At 42.2% G+C, this 15,696-nt stretch overlaps 1 protein-coding gene across 1 annotated transcript in view; it reads left to right on the top strand.

Moving 5' to 3' along the window:
• The window catches only part of Cemip2 (cell migration inducing hyaluronidase 2), a 78,337-nt gene that overhangs the window by 9,092 nt on the left and 53,549 nt on the right, over positions 1–15,696 (top strand). Inside the window, exons 2-5 of the mRNA XM_028764091.1 lie at positions 5,728–6,070; positions 10,231–10,371; positions 10,775–11,336; positions 14,664–14,833. Of these exons, the coding sequence (XP_028619924.1) occupies positions 5,740–6,070; positions 10,231–10,371; positions 10,775–11,336; positions 14,664–14,833 (1,204 nt within the window). The 5' untranslated portion in view covers positions 5,728–5,739. The remainder of the gene's footprint in view (positions 1–5,727; positions 6,071–10,230; positions 10,372–10,774; positions 11,337–14,663; positions 14,834–15,696) is intronic.

The raw sequence follows: 15,696 nt of genomic DNA, 5'->3' as shown, positions 1-15,696 counted from the left end.
TTTTGTGTATGTATGTATATATATATATATATATATATATATATATATATATTATATATATATATTTTGTTTTCATAGTTTGTGTACCCCTTTTTTTCTGGAATATTTTACATTTTATTGCATGTTTTTACTTTTTAGATACAATAACGATCACATTGTAAAGATTTTCTAAGATGATAACAGAAGAGAAAGTTAGCTTAGCCAAGTTTTAACCAGTTGGACAGAAATTCTTAGAAGCAAAAATTGTTGACTACTCTGTTGGTTGTTCTTTCAAAAATTACCACCTTTTTGTCTGAATAGATTATGCTGATATCTTGGCTGTTTCTACTGGCCTGAATTTTTCATTTGAAAATAGATCCCTATATGAAAGTATAAACAAGGCCAAAGGATTGGGCTCTTCCTGAGTGTTCTGGATGATGGGGAGCTGTGCCTGTCCGATGAGGCACAGTGGGGAGCCACTGCAGTGGGTGGTGGGGCTGGCTCATTTGGAAGACTGGTACTTCAGAAGGGGAGTGAGTGTCCTCCATCACTCTGAAAGTAATAAGCACCTGTGGTGTGCATCTGGCATCTCCATATGCAGGGGACTCTCCCACTCACCCGGCTCATCATTTTCTTCCAGGAATATAGAGGGAAGGTTTTCCATTATACTGTGTGTTTGAAACCATTGCAGCACACTGTGAAAGGCTAAAGTTAGCCAGCCAGTTTGCCACCCTCTTTGTAGGATTCCTGCTTGCAGATGTGACTCAACCTATCTGTCAGCAGAATGCAGAGCTATATTTTATAATAGTTAAATAAGAACTGACTTTCTAGTTAAATTTCTCAGAGCCTCAAAAATATTAAAGGGTGGGGCTGAAGAGATGGCACATGGGTTAAGGGCACTGCCTGCTCTTCCAGAGGATGAGAGTTCAATTCCCAGTACTTCCATCTGTCTGTAACTCCAGTTCCAGAGGATCTGATGGCCTCACACAGATGAAACAAATGAAAGGCAAAACACCAATGAACATAAAATAAAAATAAATTTAAGAACTATTTAAGGTATAAATGGAAAATTCCTATGGGGGTGGGTAGGGAGAGAAGATGTGGAAAAGAGCAGCTTGGGGATAGAGAGGAGAGATGGGAAGAGAAAACCAGAAATCTGTAGTTTAACAGATTCCTTGGGACTATCATTGACACAAGATTAGACAGATTTTCACCCACTCTGTTTTCCTTCCATTATGTATGTGCATGTGTATCTATACAGAGTAAATATATGCCCTGTTATACTTGGAACACACACACACGCACACACACACACACACACACCACCTCCTAATGTTTATGATGAATTTCTTTGCAGGAATTTGTAGTCTGAGTACAGCAACCACTTATTGAACACCTACTGTCTATAAGGTCGTGTGTAAACACTAAGGGGAGACGGATAGTTAGATAAAGTAATCAAAGCATAAGGATCAAAGCAAGACTTGAAATAGTATAGGAAGAGCAGACACAACGGGAACTTAGAGATTCTTGAGCCAGCCTTGTAGACAAGAGAATATTCAACTGTTTAAAACCCCAAACCAGTTCTTTCCAAGCCCCACCCCTTCTTATAAGTTAAAACTCATAGTTCCCTTTAACATTGTCATCATTAGAAATAATTGCTTTCTGTGATAACTGGCTGTACTTATACCACACAAATTAATTTGTGGCTCTTTATCAGCTGTACGTGCTCCTCCAGCCTTGCTATTATTTGGGGCATGCACACGCCTGTTTTCCAAGAAAAATATTTTATTTAAATTACAGTGAGGTTTTAGGGTTGTTTTGCGGGTGAGTGGTTGAGGAGGGACTGAGAATTGGAAAGAAAATTTCATATTGCATACTTCTTTGAATGCTTATTTTTCCTAACATTTATCAGGATTTGTAAGTGAGGCTTTTATGGTCTTAGAAATCGCTTTAATCATCTGCCTTAAATATTTACTTATATTGTTCATGTAAGAATTTCTAATTATTTGCTTGTTTGGTTTACAACCAAGTCTATTGAGCTAATAATATTTGTATGTCACTAGGTATATACTCATAAGGTAATTGTTTCAGGGGCTGGAGAGATGACTCAGTGTTTAAGAGCACTGACTATTCTTCCAGAGAACCGGGGTTCAATTCCCAGTACCCACATGGCAGCTCACAACTGTCTGTAACTCCAAGATGTGACATCCTCACGTAGGCATACATGTAAGCAAAATACCAGCGCACATAAAATAAAAGTAAATACACTTAAAAAAAGATAATCATTTCAGGGATTTCTGAAATATAATCAAACACCAACAATTAAGCTTTAAAAACTGTGGAATGCTTTTCTGATCTCTACACGAACGACTTGGGTATTCCCATTGTGGATGGCTTGTTTATTTCAGGGACAGTGCCATGCATGTTAGTCTTTAAAATATATATAAAATATGGATGAGCCCATTCTTTGTAATCTGATTTTTACCACAAGAGTGGCCTTTAAAAAGTGACTGGTGATGCCAGCTCATACCATTAAAGTAAAACATGAGCCCCTGGTAAAACCCATTTGGTGACTGATGCTTACATTGAAGCTGGAACACTGGAGGAAACACCAGTGCCCTTCCGCTGCTGGATTTTCAGGCTTAAGCAGCTATTGTTGTGAGCTTGGGAGGCTAGACAACATTTTGGTGGTATTTCCTGGGTGAATTTTACCTTTTCTTCCAAACAAAGGATTTAAACTGAATTTGGAAGCTGGCTTTCATGAGGATGCTGGCAGGCAGCTTTTGTCTGACCCTCAAGGTTTCTGCTCAGCCTTCTAGTGACCCTCCAGTGGTGTGAGCACTGCCACTTTCTGAATTTCCGACATTTTTTCATGAATAATTTAAATCTCTAAGTGGCAATCGATATTTTTAAAGTAATGTATTCACAGTGCCATCTCTAAAGTAAATCCATCAATGTCAAATGTTAAGTGAAACCCGGAGGAGGTATGTGTGTCTGTTTTGCAGTTTTAACAATTTTCATGCATTGAAAATAAGTTATATTTTGTATTGTTTATCCTAAAATATCGTAGAAGTACTAGTTTACTTTCAAGGACAAGAATGGTAGGCTTGTAGAATCTGTAGTTTTCAGCCAGCTTTCAGTCTAAGGGATTCAGAAGGACTCATTTATGGCAGATGTCTTCTAAATTTTCATGTTAACTTGCCATTTGTGACACTGAGGACATGTTATTGTTACTTCCAGTGGATTGGTGACTCCCTGGAGCCTCTTTGCTTTTCATTTTTTGGTGTGTGGCTACATCTGGTGTGACACATTATCTCCTGAAAAGGCCCTTCAGTTTGATGAATAACACCAGCCCTCTCACCCTGAGACAATGAAGCAGACAGATTGCAGCTCAAGGGGCATTGATGGCACCCTTTTCACCGAGGATCATGACAGTTGTGTCCCCTCCCAGTGAGCCTGGCCCCAGGAACATCCCCTCTACCCCTTTCTTTGTTAATTGACAGCTTTTCTTTGTCACACTCTGCATGGCTGTGCCCATTGTCTGGGCCTGCTGCTTGGTACATGGAGCAGTTTCCTCAATAGCACCTTGGATGGTGGTGTTTTTTTCTTTGTCTGAAGTGGAAGCTTCATTTAAATAATGACCTCAAGCTTCATCTAGACAATGGCTTTTATTCACACATCAAGCCTCATGGATCCAGTCATTTTGACAGACACACGGACTCAAGACAATGGTCTTTGCCTCCTGTAAACTCATGATCAATTCCAGCTTAGCCTTTCCCTTCGGTCCCCATTCATTTCCATGTCATTTGGGTCCTGGAAGTACTTATTTGTGGACCAGTGTGTGTTTAATGGGCTTGCTGATTGTTGAGAACGATGTGGAGGCTCACTGTACCCCTGGATTCTTGTTCTTTATTTGGTAGCAGATGAGAAATTTGCTGTAAGGTTATTAGATAAAGTAAGGTGACCTGAGATGCTCTGGTTGTTAAGGGGTATAATGGATGCCATGTTTTCTGACGCTGTTGAGTGCACCATAGTTATATCAGCAGTCACTGTCATAAGGCATTATGGTAGAGCGAGCTGGCTCGTCCTGTCCCTCCCTCCCTTACCCTCCCTTCCTAACCACCTCCCTCCCTCCCTTCGCCCTTCCTTCTTTATTCTTTTCCTATCCTCTCTCTACTAAATCAACAGTTTCATTCAAAACATGTTCTTCCTAGGGCTGACTATCATGAACATAAGGAGAACCTTTGTGTGTATCAGTTTCTCTTAATCACATATCATTAGTCCAGTGAACTTATTCATGAAAAATTCCAGAAATAAACATACTGTCTGAGGCCAGTTAGGTTCTGATTATCCCCTTGCAAACTGCTAAGCGCCTGATCTGTAATCATGGTCCTGGGCTGTTAAGTGTGGATCCCTTTCTAGGGTTCAGCTTTTTTATGAACAAAATGGGGATAGTGGTGCCTTCTTGTAGATTTGTTGGATTAAATGCATTTTTAGTTTAAAAGAATCATTGGAACTTTGACCATTTTAGGATTTAAGATGAAAACAAAAACAAAAACAAAAACAAAACCAAGGATTCTTCTTTACCTTCATGCTTGGCTGGTATTGGAGATGGACCGGAGGACACAGCCTACTGTATGTAGTTCATGTTGCCTTTGAACTTGCTGTGTGGCTGTGGTTAGCACTAGAGTCCTGGTCCTCCTGCCTCTACCTTCCAAAAGCTGGATTAGAGACACACGTTACCACAACAGGCTAACTGTTCATACTGAGTGTTTTCAGAGTCTGTACATAATTGAGGTTATGGGAAGAAACGGTTAAACTGCTTAACCACGAGATAGCCCCAGTCAGGGAATTGAACATCCTGACTTGAATGCCTGTCTGTTGCAACTTCACTGGGTTCTCACGGGATGCATGGACTTGTAATTTCAGTTTAAAGAGTTGTGAGGCTCAAAGTGTGATCACTTGCTTCAGTGTCACCTGAAGTGTCCTCTTTGCAGGAGTTGGGCCGGAATCACAGAGACTAAGCAGGAGTCCGGGAATCTCCATTTCTAACAGGGTTTCCATTCTGAAAACTCAGAACAGTTGGCGGGAGCAGGTGGCTCCAGGGGCTCATTAGAGTCTCTTGGGAATGGTAATTTTCCAGCAGCTTTGACCCAGCCTCGCCACCCTAACTGAATTGTTCTGGGGCGTGGCCCTGGGTGACTGTAGGATACTTCTGTGCGCTGTGGTGGAGAGGCAGTGTCCTTAGAAGACAACCTAAACTGGGCAGCATCCAACTGAATCGGGGATGTAACTGACTTGGTATTTTCAGTCAGTTCAGGCTGAGGTGAGGATGGAAAAGCTGCTGGTGTGGAGCTGCTGCTCAGGGTACTGAAGGATTCCTGAGAGGACGGTGCTGATGGTCGCACAACTTTACGAATATATTTAATGTCACTGGATGAAAAACATAAGACGGTTTATGCTTGCCTTAGCATATTACATGTTTGACAGCTGGGGGTGTGGCTTAACGGTAGAGTGCTTGCCTTGGATATACAAGGCACTGGGTTTGATCCCCAGCACTGAAAATGTTTTTCAATAAACTGGGATCATGCCTCTAATCCCAGTATTTGGGAGGCTGAGGCAGGAGGCGAGGCTAGCCTGGATTATATAGTAAGTTCTAACCCAGCTTGGTCTATAGGACCTTGTCTCAAAACAAAGGCTTAATGCTATTACAGCATACACGTTCAAACTTTCTTTTCCTTTTCACAGTGACAGGGTATCATGTATGCCGCTGGTTCCAGGGGGCACTCCCCTGCTTTCCTGCAACCTCAAAACGGAAACGGCCACCGCTCACCTGGTTATGTTCCTGGGAAGGTGGTTCCCTTACGTCCTGCTCCTCCTCCAAAGAACCACGCTTCAGCCAAACTGACCTCCAGGAGCCAAGAAGCCCCAGCAACCTTTGCTTTCTCCCCGGAGGAGCACCGGACTCCGAGGGAGAACCGAAAGCAGAAGAGACATAAGAACACCTTCATCTGCTTTGCTATAACCAGCTTCTCATTTTTTGTGGCGCTTGCAGTCATTTTGGGAATATCCTCAAAATATGCTCCCGATGGTATGTGCTCCTGTATGTGTACGTGAGTGATGTATGTGTGCTGTGCGCGCATACAGAGCATAACCAAAAGAAGAGCTAAGGGGAGGACGTAGCACAGTTTAAAGAAAAAGACCTTTCGTTTCTGAGGCTGGGTATAGCTACCTAATGCACAGGCAGGATGAGGTGTGACTTCTTACAAATAAGAGCAGTTGTTTGAGGAATCTCTGGGAAATAGTAAATGAGAAGGCTTGTCTTTCTGTCTTTCCCCCCCCCCCCCCCATCACTGTGTCTCAGGGCTCAAGTTGTTCTTGGAGCATCTCTTTAAATGTTCTTTACAAATCCCTGCGGGAGAGCAGGATCATACGGTGTGAGAACTGTGAGTTTAGATAACAGAACGTTTGCTTGGTTACCATATAGTGATAAAACGGACGGGACTAAAGAAGATCTTGTTTAGTGCTTTGACATAGGCATGATAAACAGTGCAAAAAAGTTGTTAATGGAATGCATTCTTAAATGTGCCTCCATGTGTAAGTGGATACATTTGTCCAGTCTACCCATTCTGTTCATAGCTGACTATCATGTAGGGAACTTTGTAATTCATTAAGTGATATTTGCTTATCAAGAAGCCAAGCCAGAAATGTAATGATCAATGCCAAGGAGATAATCCAGTTGGTGAGGATCCTAGTTTAGTTCCCACAAGCTATGTGGGGTTTGTCAGAGCCACCCAGAAATCTAGGGGCTCCAATACCATCTTCTGCTTCCCTTGGACACACCTGCCATGCACTCACAACCAGACCTGAAAAAGATCTTTGAAAAGAAAACAAAACCAAAATTGGATGTGGTGACACATGCTTGTCATTTTCATCCCAGTGCTGGCAAGGTGGGGCCAGTAGACTCCTGGGTATCATTCATGGAGCCAACTTAGCCTGACTGAAGACTGACTGACTCTCTTGTCTCCTCATGCATGGTTACTCATTCCTCACTCCTCAGATACACACACACACACACACACACACACACACACACACACGGAGGGAGAGAGTGAGGGAAGGAGGGAGGGAGAGAGAGAGAGTAAATATGTGTGTGTGTGTGTGTGTCTTTGTGTGTGTGTGTGTGTTTTGGAGAAACTTGTTGCCTGTCAGCTTCAGTATGTTTTCAGGCAACAGTAGCTTCATAGAAGTGCCTATGGAACATTCTAAAACTCAGAGTCCCTGGGGCTGTGATGTAAAGGACCATCTGGTCCATTATTATAACCAAATTGAGCATCTCTTTGTTTTTTTTCCTTTTTTGAACAAAGTCTATGACCAATTTGTAGATACTACTTAACTGGATTTAACAGTGTGGCAGTTGAGGCCCCTTTGGCCTTTTATAAAACTTTCAAGTATTACTTTATTTTGGTTTTCAGGGTACTTTAGGATTTTGTAAAGTTTAAGGTCCCGGAGGAAGTAGTTACCAACATTTCTAAGAGAATACGCAGGGAGTAAGAGAGATGAGCCTGTCCACATCTTTGTTGACTGAGCCAGTTGGCCACACCATGAATTTACTTGATTTCCCTTACATGGAGAGCTGAATTTCTCTTCCCAGTTCCAAACATAATAACCAAGTTCTGATTCACAGTTTCCAAATAATCTTCAGGAGAGGGAAGCCAGACTAGTGGGAAATTAGAACTGAAGTCTGTGGCTTTCCTTGGAAAAGGGCTGCAGATATGGTTCCTTGAGTCGGTGTCCTTCAGTTTCACTTGTTGGCCATATAAGTGCAGATGACTGCTGGAAGCATTGCGTGCTGAAGTGTTTTATGCTCAGCCTCACTGTGGTTTTCCCTGTTACAAATGTGCTGACTCTGCAACTGCGCTAGCCTGGAAGATGGGGCTGGCTGAGTTGATTTTTAATTTTCTCTACACATCATACATTTTCTCATTTAAGTGTATTTTACTGGAAAGAACCGATATACATACATAAATATACATACACATATATATTGGGGGTTGATGGCTCTCCTGAAGTGTGTGATCTCTAGGAATTGATTTCAAACAATTAAGAGAATACACATAACTGTTATAGTAGGCTTCGGGTCTCTACAGACTGGAATTCTTTCGCAGTAGCTTGTGACACGGGACACACACATTTGCTTCTTATCTAACACTATGGAGAATTCTAGCCATATGTTTTATGAAAGAGTTGGGAGTTTGAAAAAAGATATCATTTTATTTCTGGTAGTACTAGGGATTGAACCCTTGGCTTTATGCTAAGCAAGAATCTGCTAGTGAGGCACACTGGTAGCCCCAAGGATACTGCCTTTAGTATAATGATATGAACACTGAATAATGTGAAGAGTTAAATATTAATTATGAATTAGGTATGAGAAGAACAGTCCCCTCAAACAGTTGCCAAGACCTTAGTGAGGCTAATTTAATTCTAGTTGTTCCTACTTCAGAGTGATAACATAAGCTACTTAAGTGTTAGGGACAGGAAGATGACAACATTGGGTGTGCAGGTTCAAAATGCAAATATAGGTGTTTTTCTCCTTTATTAGCACTCTACTTTCACACAGGAGCCTTCAACCTAAACACAGTGTATCTACTCCTTGCCCTAAGCATATGCCACTCGTTCCTTAATATAAATACAGGCACCTAATTTAAACGTAGGTGACTTGAGTAACAGTTGGACCAGGATGGGGGGGGAGATACATATATTTCTTCTATTCTTTTTAAAATAGGTATTTTTATTGTCTTTATGAATGTGTACGTGTGTTCATGTATCTGTGTGAGTGCATGCCCACATATGTGGGTTGATCACAGAGACTGGTAGAGGATATTGGATCCCTTGAAACTGTAGTTACAAGCACTTGTGAGCTAGATGTGGGGGTGGGAACCACATTCGGTCCTCTGTAAGACCTCTTAGAGCTCTTAAGCATCATTCATTGATCTGTCTCCAGCCCCAACATTTCTTGTATTCTTATCTCCTCTTTGTGCTCCTCTGATTTAAATACTGTCCATCCTTTGGGCTCTGAGTCTGTGAAGCTGCCTCAGTAACTCCAGCTTTCTCTTCCTCTGTCTGAGAATACTTGCACCTAAATTAAGGAACACATAATTTATCATTTAATTATTTCATACATGATGGCTTTACGCCCTCCCCCCAGGCTAATTTATAGACTTGAAGGAATATGTCCCGTCCATCCCCCGCCCCCATCCCATTCATACTTTATAAAAATTCATAATATTTTTTACAGAGTGTGCAAATGACCTTCGACAAATTTGAGTTATTAGTAGATCAAAAGTGAAGCTGTGATTTTTTTTTCCCCTATAAATCTTTCCTACACAAACAGCTGCCATTTTCTTATCTACTACTTAAGAGGCAAGTTACAATTCTGTTAAAGGAGGATTACAAGTAACGGACCTCATTTCTTCGGATGGCACTTCCATGTTACTTAACTTTGTGGTGGCTTCTCTGCTCTTAATTTCCTCATCTCTGAGAACAAGAAGTCGTGGCTGGCTGCTTGCATTCTGCAGTTCTGTTGGGAAAGTGGGCATGTGGAGAAAGAGGTCCTGTCACTGCCTGCTTTCTGATTCATTGCATTTAGGAAGGAACTTGTGAATATATAACGTACACGCTAGACATTTCTACAATTTCTGTTTCCATTAGTCAAAAGGGTTGAGAGAGAGAGACAAAGACAGAGAAACAAAGAGAGATATACAGAGAAAGACAGAGAGACAGAGGGGGTGGGGATGGGAATCAAATCCAGGACCTCAGGCATGATAAGCCAGTTCTATACCAGTGAGCTATATTGACAGCCTATCATTTTCTTTTTAAAAACTTTTTTATAGCATGGTTCCAAGAGAAATTGATAATTCCTGTTGTTTGTTTCCAAAGTGGGTAGTCAGGGGAACTTCATTTTTATCGTGTGAAGTTTGACCTGAACCACGTGCTGATGTTTTAATTTTTTGCTAATATTTATTTTTATTTTAAAATATTAAAAACTTTAATATTTAATATATTCAATATATTTATTTTAAAAATATATTGAAGTAAAAAATTGGTTCCTCTCGTCTTTGAAGTCCCTGTCTCCACACCTTCCCTGCAGATCTGTGTTCAGTGACAGTGGATTCTTGGGCTTGGCTGGTCTCCTGGTTTTCTTGTACTTTGTTGGCTTGCATTCTACAGCCGGGTTGTGCTGTTTTGTAGAGAACTGTCCAGATCAAAACCCTCGTCTCAGGAACTGGGATCCAGGACAAGATTCTTCGAAACACATTGTTATCAAGGAGGGGGATATGTTCCGCCTGACCTCCGATGCTACAGTGAATTCTATAGTCATTCAGGATGGAGGTAGGTAATAGTCCCTGTCTGTGGGTGCCACATGGATGCTCTGTAATGTGGGGGACACTGATATTCCCCATATAGAATATCTGTAGTGTGCTTAAGAAAGACATAAGACAAAGAAAGAGATGCCCAATGATTTTTTTCATTGCTGGGATTATGTGCTTTACAGAGTGGCTTAAGGGAACAGTTTATTTTGCCCGGAGTTCCAGAGGGAACAGTTCACAATGGCAGGGGAAGCATGGTCACTGGTATGTCTTCCTCTGAGGAGCTTGCAGCTGGGCATATCATGGTGGCAGCCAGGAAGCAGCTGGGACCAGGGGGCCTGTCACCCTTATGGGCCATTCCCAGGAATCCACGTCTACTAGCTAGAACACAGTTCCAAAGGTTTAAGTGGTGTTGTTCCTTGCAGGACTGCTTGTGTTTGGGGATGATAAAGATGGATCCAGGAATATAACTTTGAGGACTCGATACATCCTGATCCAGGATGGTGGGGCGCTTCATATTGGAGCAGAAAAATGCCACTATAGATCCAAAGCGACGATTACCTTGTATGGCAAGTCAGATGAACGGGAAAGTATGCCAACATTTGGCAAGAAGTTTATTGGTGTGGAGGCTGGCGGGACACTGGAGTTACATGGGGCGCGGAGGACATCATGGACGATGCTGGCGAGGACTCTGCATTCTTCAGGCTTGCCCTTTGGGTCATATGCCTTCGAAAAGGACTTTTCCCGGGGCCTTAACGTGAGGGTCATTGACCAAGACACAGCCAGAGTTTTAGAATACGAGAAGTTTGATACCCACGAGTACCACAATGAGAGCCGGAGACTTCAGGAGTTTTTGAGAGCTCAGGATCCCGGCAGGATTGTTGCTATTGCTGTGGGAGATTCAGCAGTCAAGAGCCTGTTACAGGGAACAATCCAGATGATCCAGGACCGGTTGGGAAGTAAGCTGATCCAAGGGCTGGGCTACAGGTAGGTGTAGACCTTGTTCTTCTCCTCCCAGTTCCGTGTTAGAGCCTACATCCCGTGAAAGCAGAGAAGGTGAGCAAAGAACCACAGGTAGCTGATGCTGTTTTAGCTGGCTGTGTGGCCACTCCACGAAAGGTCTTTTACATTGGTGTATCCAATTGCCTCTTGTCTGAACCATGGATTTAACTACATACACCGAATGACTTGGCTTGGGTTGATGAAGCCCTTTGTGAGTCGTCTCTAAGGCTAGTGGAAAGCACAGAGATGTGGTTCTGTAAAAGAATGGGCAGGGTGAAGATAATTTGCCTCTGAAGAGCTTTCTTCTCGCCATTATCTTCTGGGCATAATGAAAAAGAACATGCTAAAGGCTAGGCTAATGGAGACGCTGAGGAGCTGAAAGGTTAGGGCAGCGTTCCATGGAAATCCTGTCATAAAAGCCCTAAGGGGTAGGCTTGCATGGGTTTCTTTTTTCTTTTTGGAATCTCTAGCATGCTAATTTGATTGGAATCCTTTACATGCTAGCTTGACTCCACTTGCTTTATTGGCTCAGGTCTGTTGAATTCTGGCTTCCACAAAAGCTGGAGAGCTAAGCTAATTGTTCTTACAGAAGTCACTTCTGCTTCTAGTTTCTGTGCTAATCAACCCTGATTTCCTAATGCTGTCTGCAGGCTGTGGGAAGTTACTGGCTCACCATTTAATTAACACAAAGAAACAAACAAAATAAAACAGAAGAAAGGAAGAAGGAAATAGAAGCCCAGCATTGTAATTCAGCTGAATAGTCTTAGGATCATTGGGAAATGTCGGCAGTGACAGAACAGGACTTTACTGTACACTGAAATGACACACTTAGATTTTCCTTTGGGGCACAATATTATCTATAGACATCCTTGAGGATAATGTTAGTGAAGGAAAGGGGTCTATTATGGTCTTGGATTGTTATTTATTCTTATGTCAAAATACAAGAAGGTAAAGCAACAGCCAAAAAACTGACATGGGGAAGTAAGAGGCAGGGATTCCAGAGACAAGAGGCTTGTAGGAACTTGAGGACTGTGCTGTATCTGTAAGCAAAGATAGACACAGGATACCACAAGTGAGTGTGCCCATAGAAGCCAGAAGAGGGTGTCAGATCCCGTGGAGCTAGGTTCTGAGTCACCTCACTTAGGTGCAGGGTACTGAAAACTTGTCCTCTGGAAGAGCAGGCAGTGCTTTTAACTTCTCCTCAGTTCTTAACTGGCTGGCCCAACCCATCTTTCCCTACCACTTTAAAGATGGTATTGTTCAGTAGCACCATAGACTGGGAAACCATCCTTCTGGGAAACCAGCCTTCGATATGTGGGCCTTTGTGGGGACATTGTGAGCAAGCATCTCCTTTGTTTCTTTCAAAATATCACCACCCATTTAATGGAGACATTAGTGGGATGTTCACGGGCCTCTTACATGATCTCCAGTGCTCATAAACAGTCACCCCTTTGAGGACTGTTCGAGTGCATTGAAATTTCTTGCGAGTGGAGGCCGGAAGTAGGAGTCTTCTTCACATAATGTTAATAGAACAGAATGTTGTTTTATAGTTGCTGAGGCAGTTCTGGTCAGTAAAGGGGGCCTCTGACAGTCTTCCTCTCCTCTCTACTGGAAGATAATAGTTGAGAGACTCTTTCTTTGATCCTTTCTGCTGCATCAAGGGATATAAAGAGCTCTGACTGGTTCTCAGCTTCTAATCCTCACAGGGGCAGCTGCAAGACTTGGAAGGCTGTATGTAGGCTTGCTTGAGTGAACTTTTATCTCTGAGTATCTAGCCATCTGTCTGGCAGAGATTATGTTTAGTATTTTTCCACCCCCAGAGTAGGAAGTTCACATTTTTCTTTTCATGTTTTGAACCAGGAGGCTTAAGGCAAATTTCCTGGCTTTTGTTGCTATATTTTTTTCTTTGACTAACTTTGGACACAAGCTTGGGCGAATCCATTGGGTATTTGTTATTGTGGAAGTCAGATGACATTTTTAAACACATTGCTTTCTGCAGGTAATTGTTTGTAAAACTGAAAATCTGTTGGATTATAATTCTGTGGCTTTAAGGGTGTTTAGAAACTTGTAACTCAGTGATTTTTCACCCTTGCCAAATACACAGACATTAAAAAATGCTAATGCCTATGGTGTCTTGGGTCAGATTTTCAAAGGGTAGGACTCCAGTCACAAGTGTGATAATTACTACTGTAAACTGTGATCTCTAAATTAGAGGTGTGTGTGTGTGTGCCTGTGTGTGCCTGTGCACACACATGCGTGCATGTAGGTCCTTGGACAATCTTTAGTGTCTTCCTCAATTATTCTCCACCTCATTTTTTTTTTGGGGGGGGAGGATGTTTTTCACTGAACCTGGAGCTCATAGATTTGCCTAGGCTAGCTAGCCAGTAAACTATAGTGATTTGCCCATTGCCTGCCCCTCGACACCAGGATCACAGATGTGTGCCACTGGACTATGCCTTTTATGAGGTGCTGGGAATCTGTACAAAGGGCTTTATGATTTTCCAAATCTCCACTCACTGAGCCCTCTCCCTAAACCCTAAGGGTTCTCATAGCATGGTTAGAGCATCATTTAGCATCACTGGAGAATGTGCTAGACTTGCAGATGCTTTGATCCTCTGATTTTCAAGCTGTGGTTGCAGAGGAGTGGGGAAGAGGTCTGTTTTAACAGTTCTTCCCTCCAGACCTTCTGATGCTAAGGTTTGAGAGTCACCTTTCAACTCAGTGTCGAGTTATCTATCTGCACATTCAGGTACAGAAGGAGCTTTTCTAGTTTTTAGGTCATGAGTTTTATCCCTAGTCATATAATGAAAGCAACCAAATCAATAGAGAAGCTAGGTGTGATGAAAGTCCCAGCAGCGTGGCTGCATAGGCAAGAGGGTCAGGAATATAGGGTCATACTCTCAACTACATAATTCGTTCAGGGCTAACCTGGGTTACTCAAGACTCCCATTTCAAAAACGGTAACCATCAGACCCTACAAGAGAGCACATGACAGTCATTGTAAGGGCCACAAGGATTTATAGCTAGAATGACACATGCTCCTGTGGGTGTCCAGGAAGTCTATGATAAATGGAAGCCACAGTTATCACTGTTTCACCTGTGAGAGAGCAGGAAAAACAAGTTTCTGAAAATCAGGTGTATTTGCTTTTTTGCCGTCAGCTACTTTAACAAAAGCCTAGAAGTGTAGCCTCATGGGAAAAGTGAAAGATGAAATACAGATGTCCAACACCAGCCTCGCACCATATCCACGCCTGGGGATTGGGTCATTTCTATGACAAATACCCAGCTGTGCTTGCTGTTTCTTTCTTATAGGCAAGCTTGGGCTTTAGTTGGTGTCATTGATGGTGGAAGTTCTTCCTGCAATGAATCTGTGAGAAACTATGAAAACCACAGCACTGGTGGGAAGGCCCTGGCTCAAGGAGAATTCTACACCCTGGATGGTCAGAAGTTCTCTGTGACAGCCTACAGTGAATGGATTCAAGGTAGGCAAAAGTCGTTTGAACTCTGTGAGACACGAGGAAATACTGGGACAGATTGCTGTATGGTATCGCTCTGTCCAAATATCAGTCTGTCTGTCTTGGTGGATCTGTCAGCTAGTCGAAGTTGAAACTGATTTCCTTACTAACCTTAAGTCTTGTAGACTCAGGAAGTCTAGACTAGCTACTGATCTATTTTAGTTCATACAATGATACTTGGGGCTGTGTTCTCAACGATGAGTCATAGTGTCTAATTAAGTAGGATGCTGGGTAGTCTTGTTTGTCAGCTCGATGAGTCCTGCGGTCACCTGTCTTCTGGGCATTCGGGAGTGTGATGATATGCTTAGACTCTTACGGTAGGTGTGCCACCAAATGCTGCCTTTGGCTCCATGTAGAGGGAAAAAAAAATCCCACCTTGTTACTTAGTTGTGTCCCATATTGTCATGTTGCCATGTCCCAATAATCTACCTATTTCTTACGGACAAATGGAAAATCTAGAAACAATATAAAATAAAACTTAATTTTAACCGTATTATTCAGAGATTTTCTTTTCAGCTCACAGTATTATAGGACTTTAAAATTTGACCTATTTTTTGACCCATTTTCCTATGTCAGTTATTTTTAAAAACAGATAGATTAGTTTTTATTGTGTGTATATGTGTGTGAATGCCTGTGTTGTGCATGTACACCACCAGAGAGGGCCATCAGATCTCCTGGGACAAGTTACAGATGGTTGTGAGCTGCCATGTGGGTGCTGAGAACTGAACCCAGGTTTTCTATAAATCAATAAGTGCTTTAAACTGCTCAGCTATCTCTCAAGCTCCTAAAACAGATATCTTAATTCATTTTCTCTCTCTTCTCTCTCGCCC

The sequence above is a fragment of the Grammomys surdaster genome, unplaced genomic scaffold, assembly GCF_004785775.1.
Source record: "Grammomys surdaster isolate TR1022 unplaced genomic scaffold, NIH_TR_1.0 141, whole genome shotgun sequence".
NCBI lineage: Eukaryota > Metazoa > Chordata > Mammalia > Rodentia > Muridae > Grammomys > Grammomys surdaster.
Note: the sequence above shows the minus strand (reverse complement) of the source record. Positions and strands in the feature narration are given on the sequence as shown.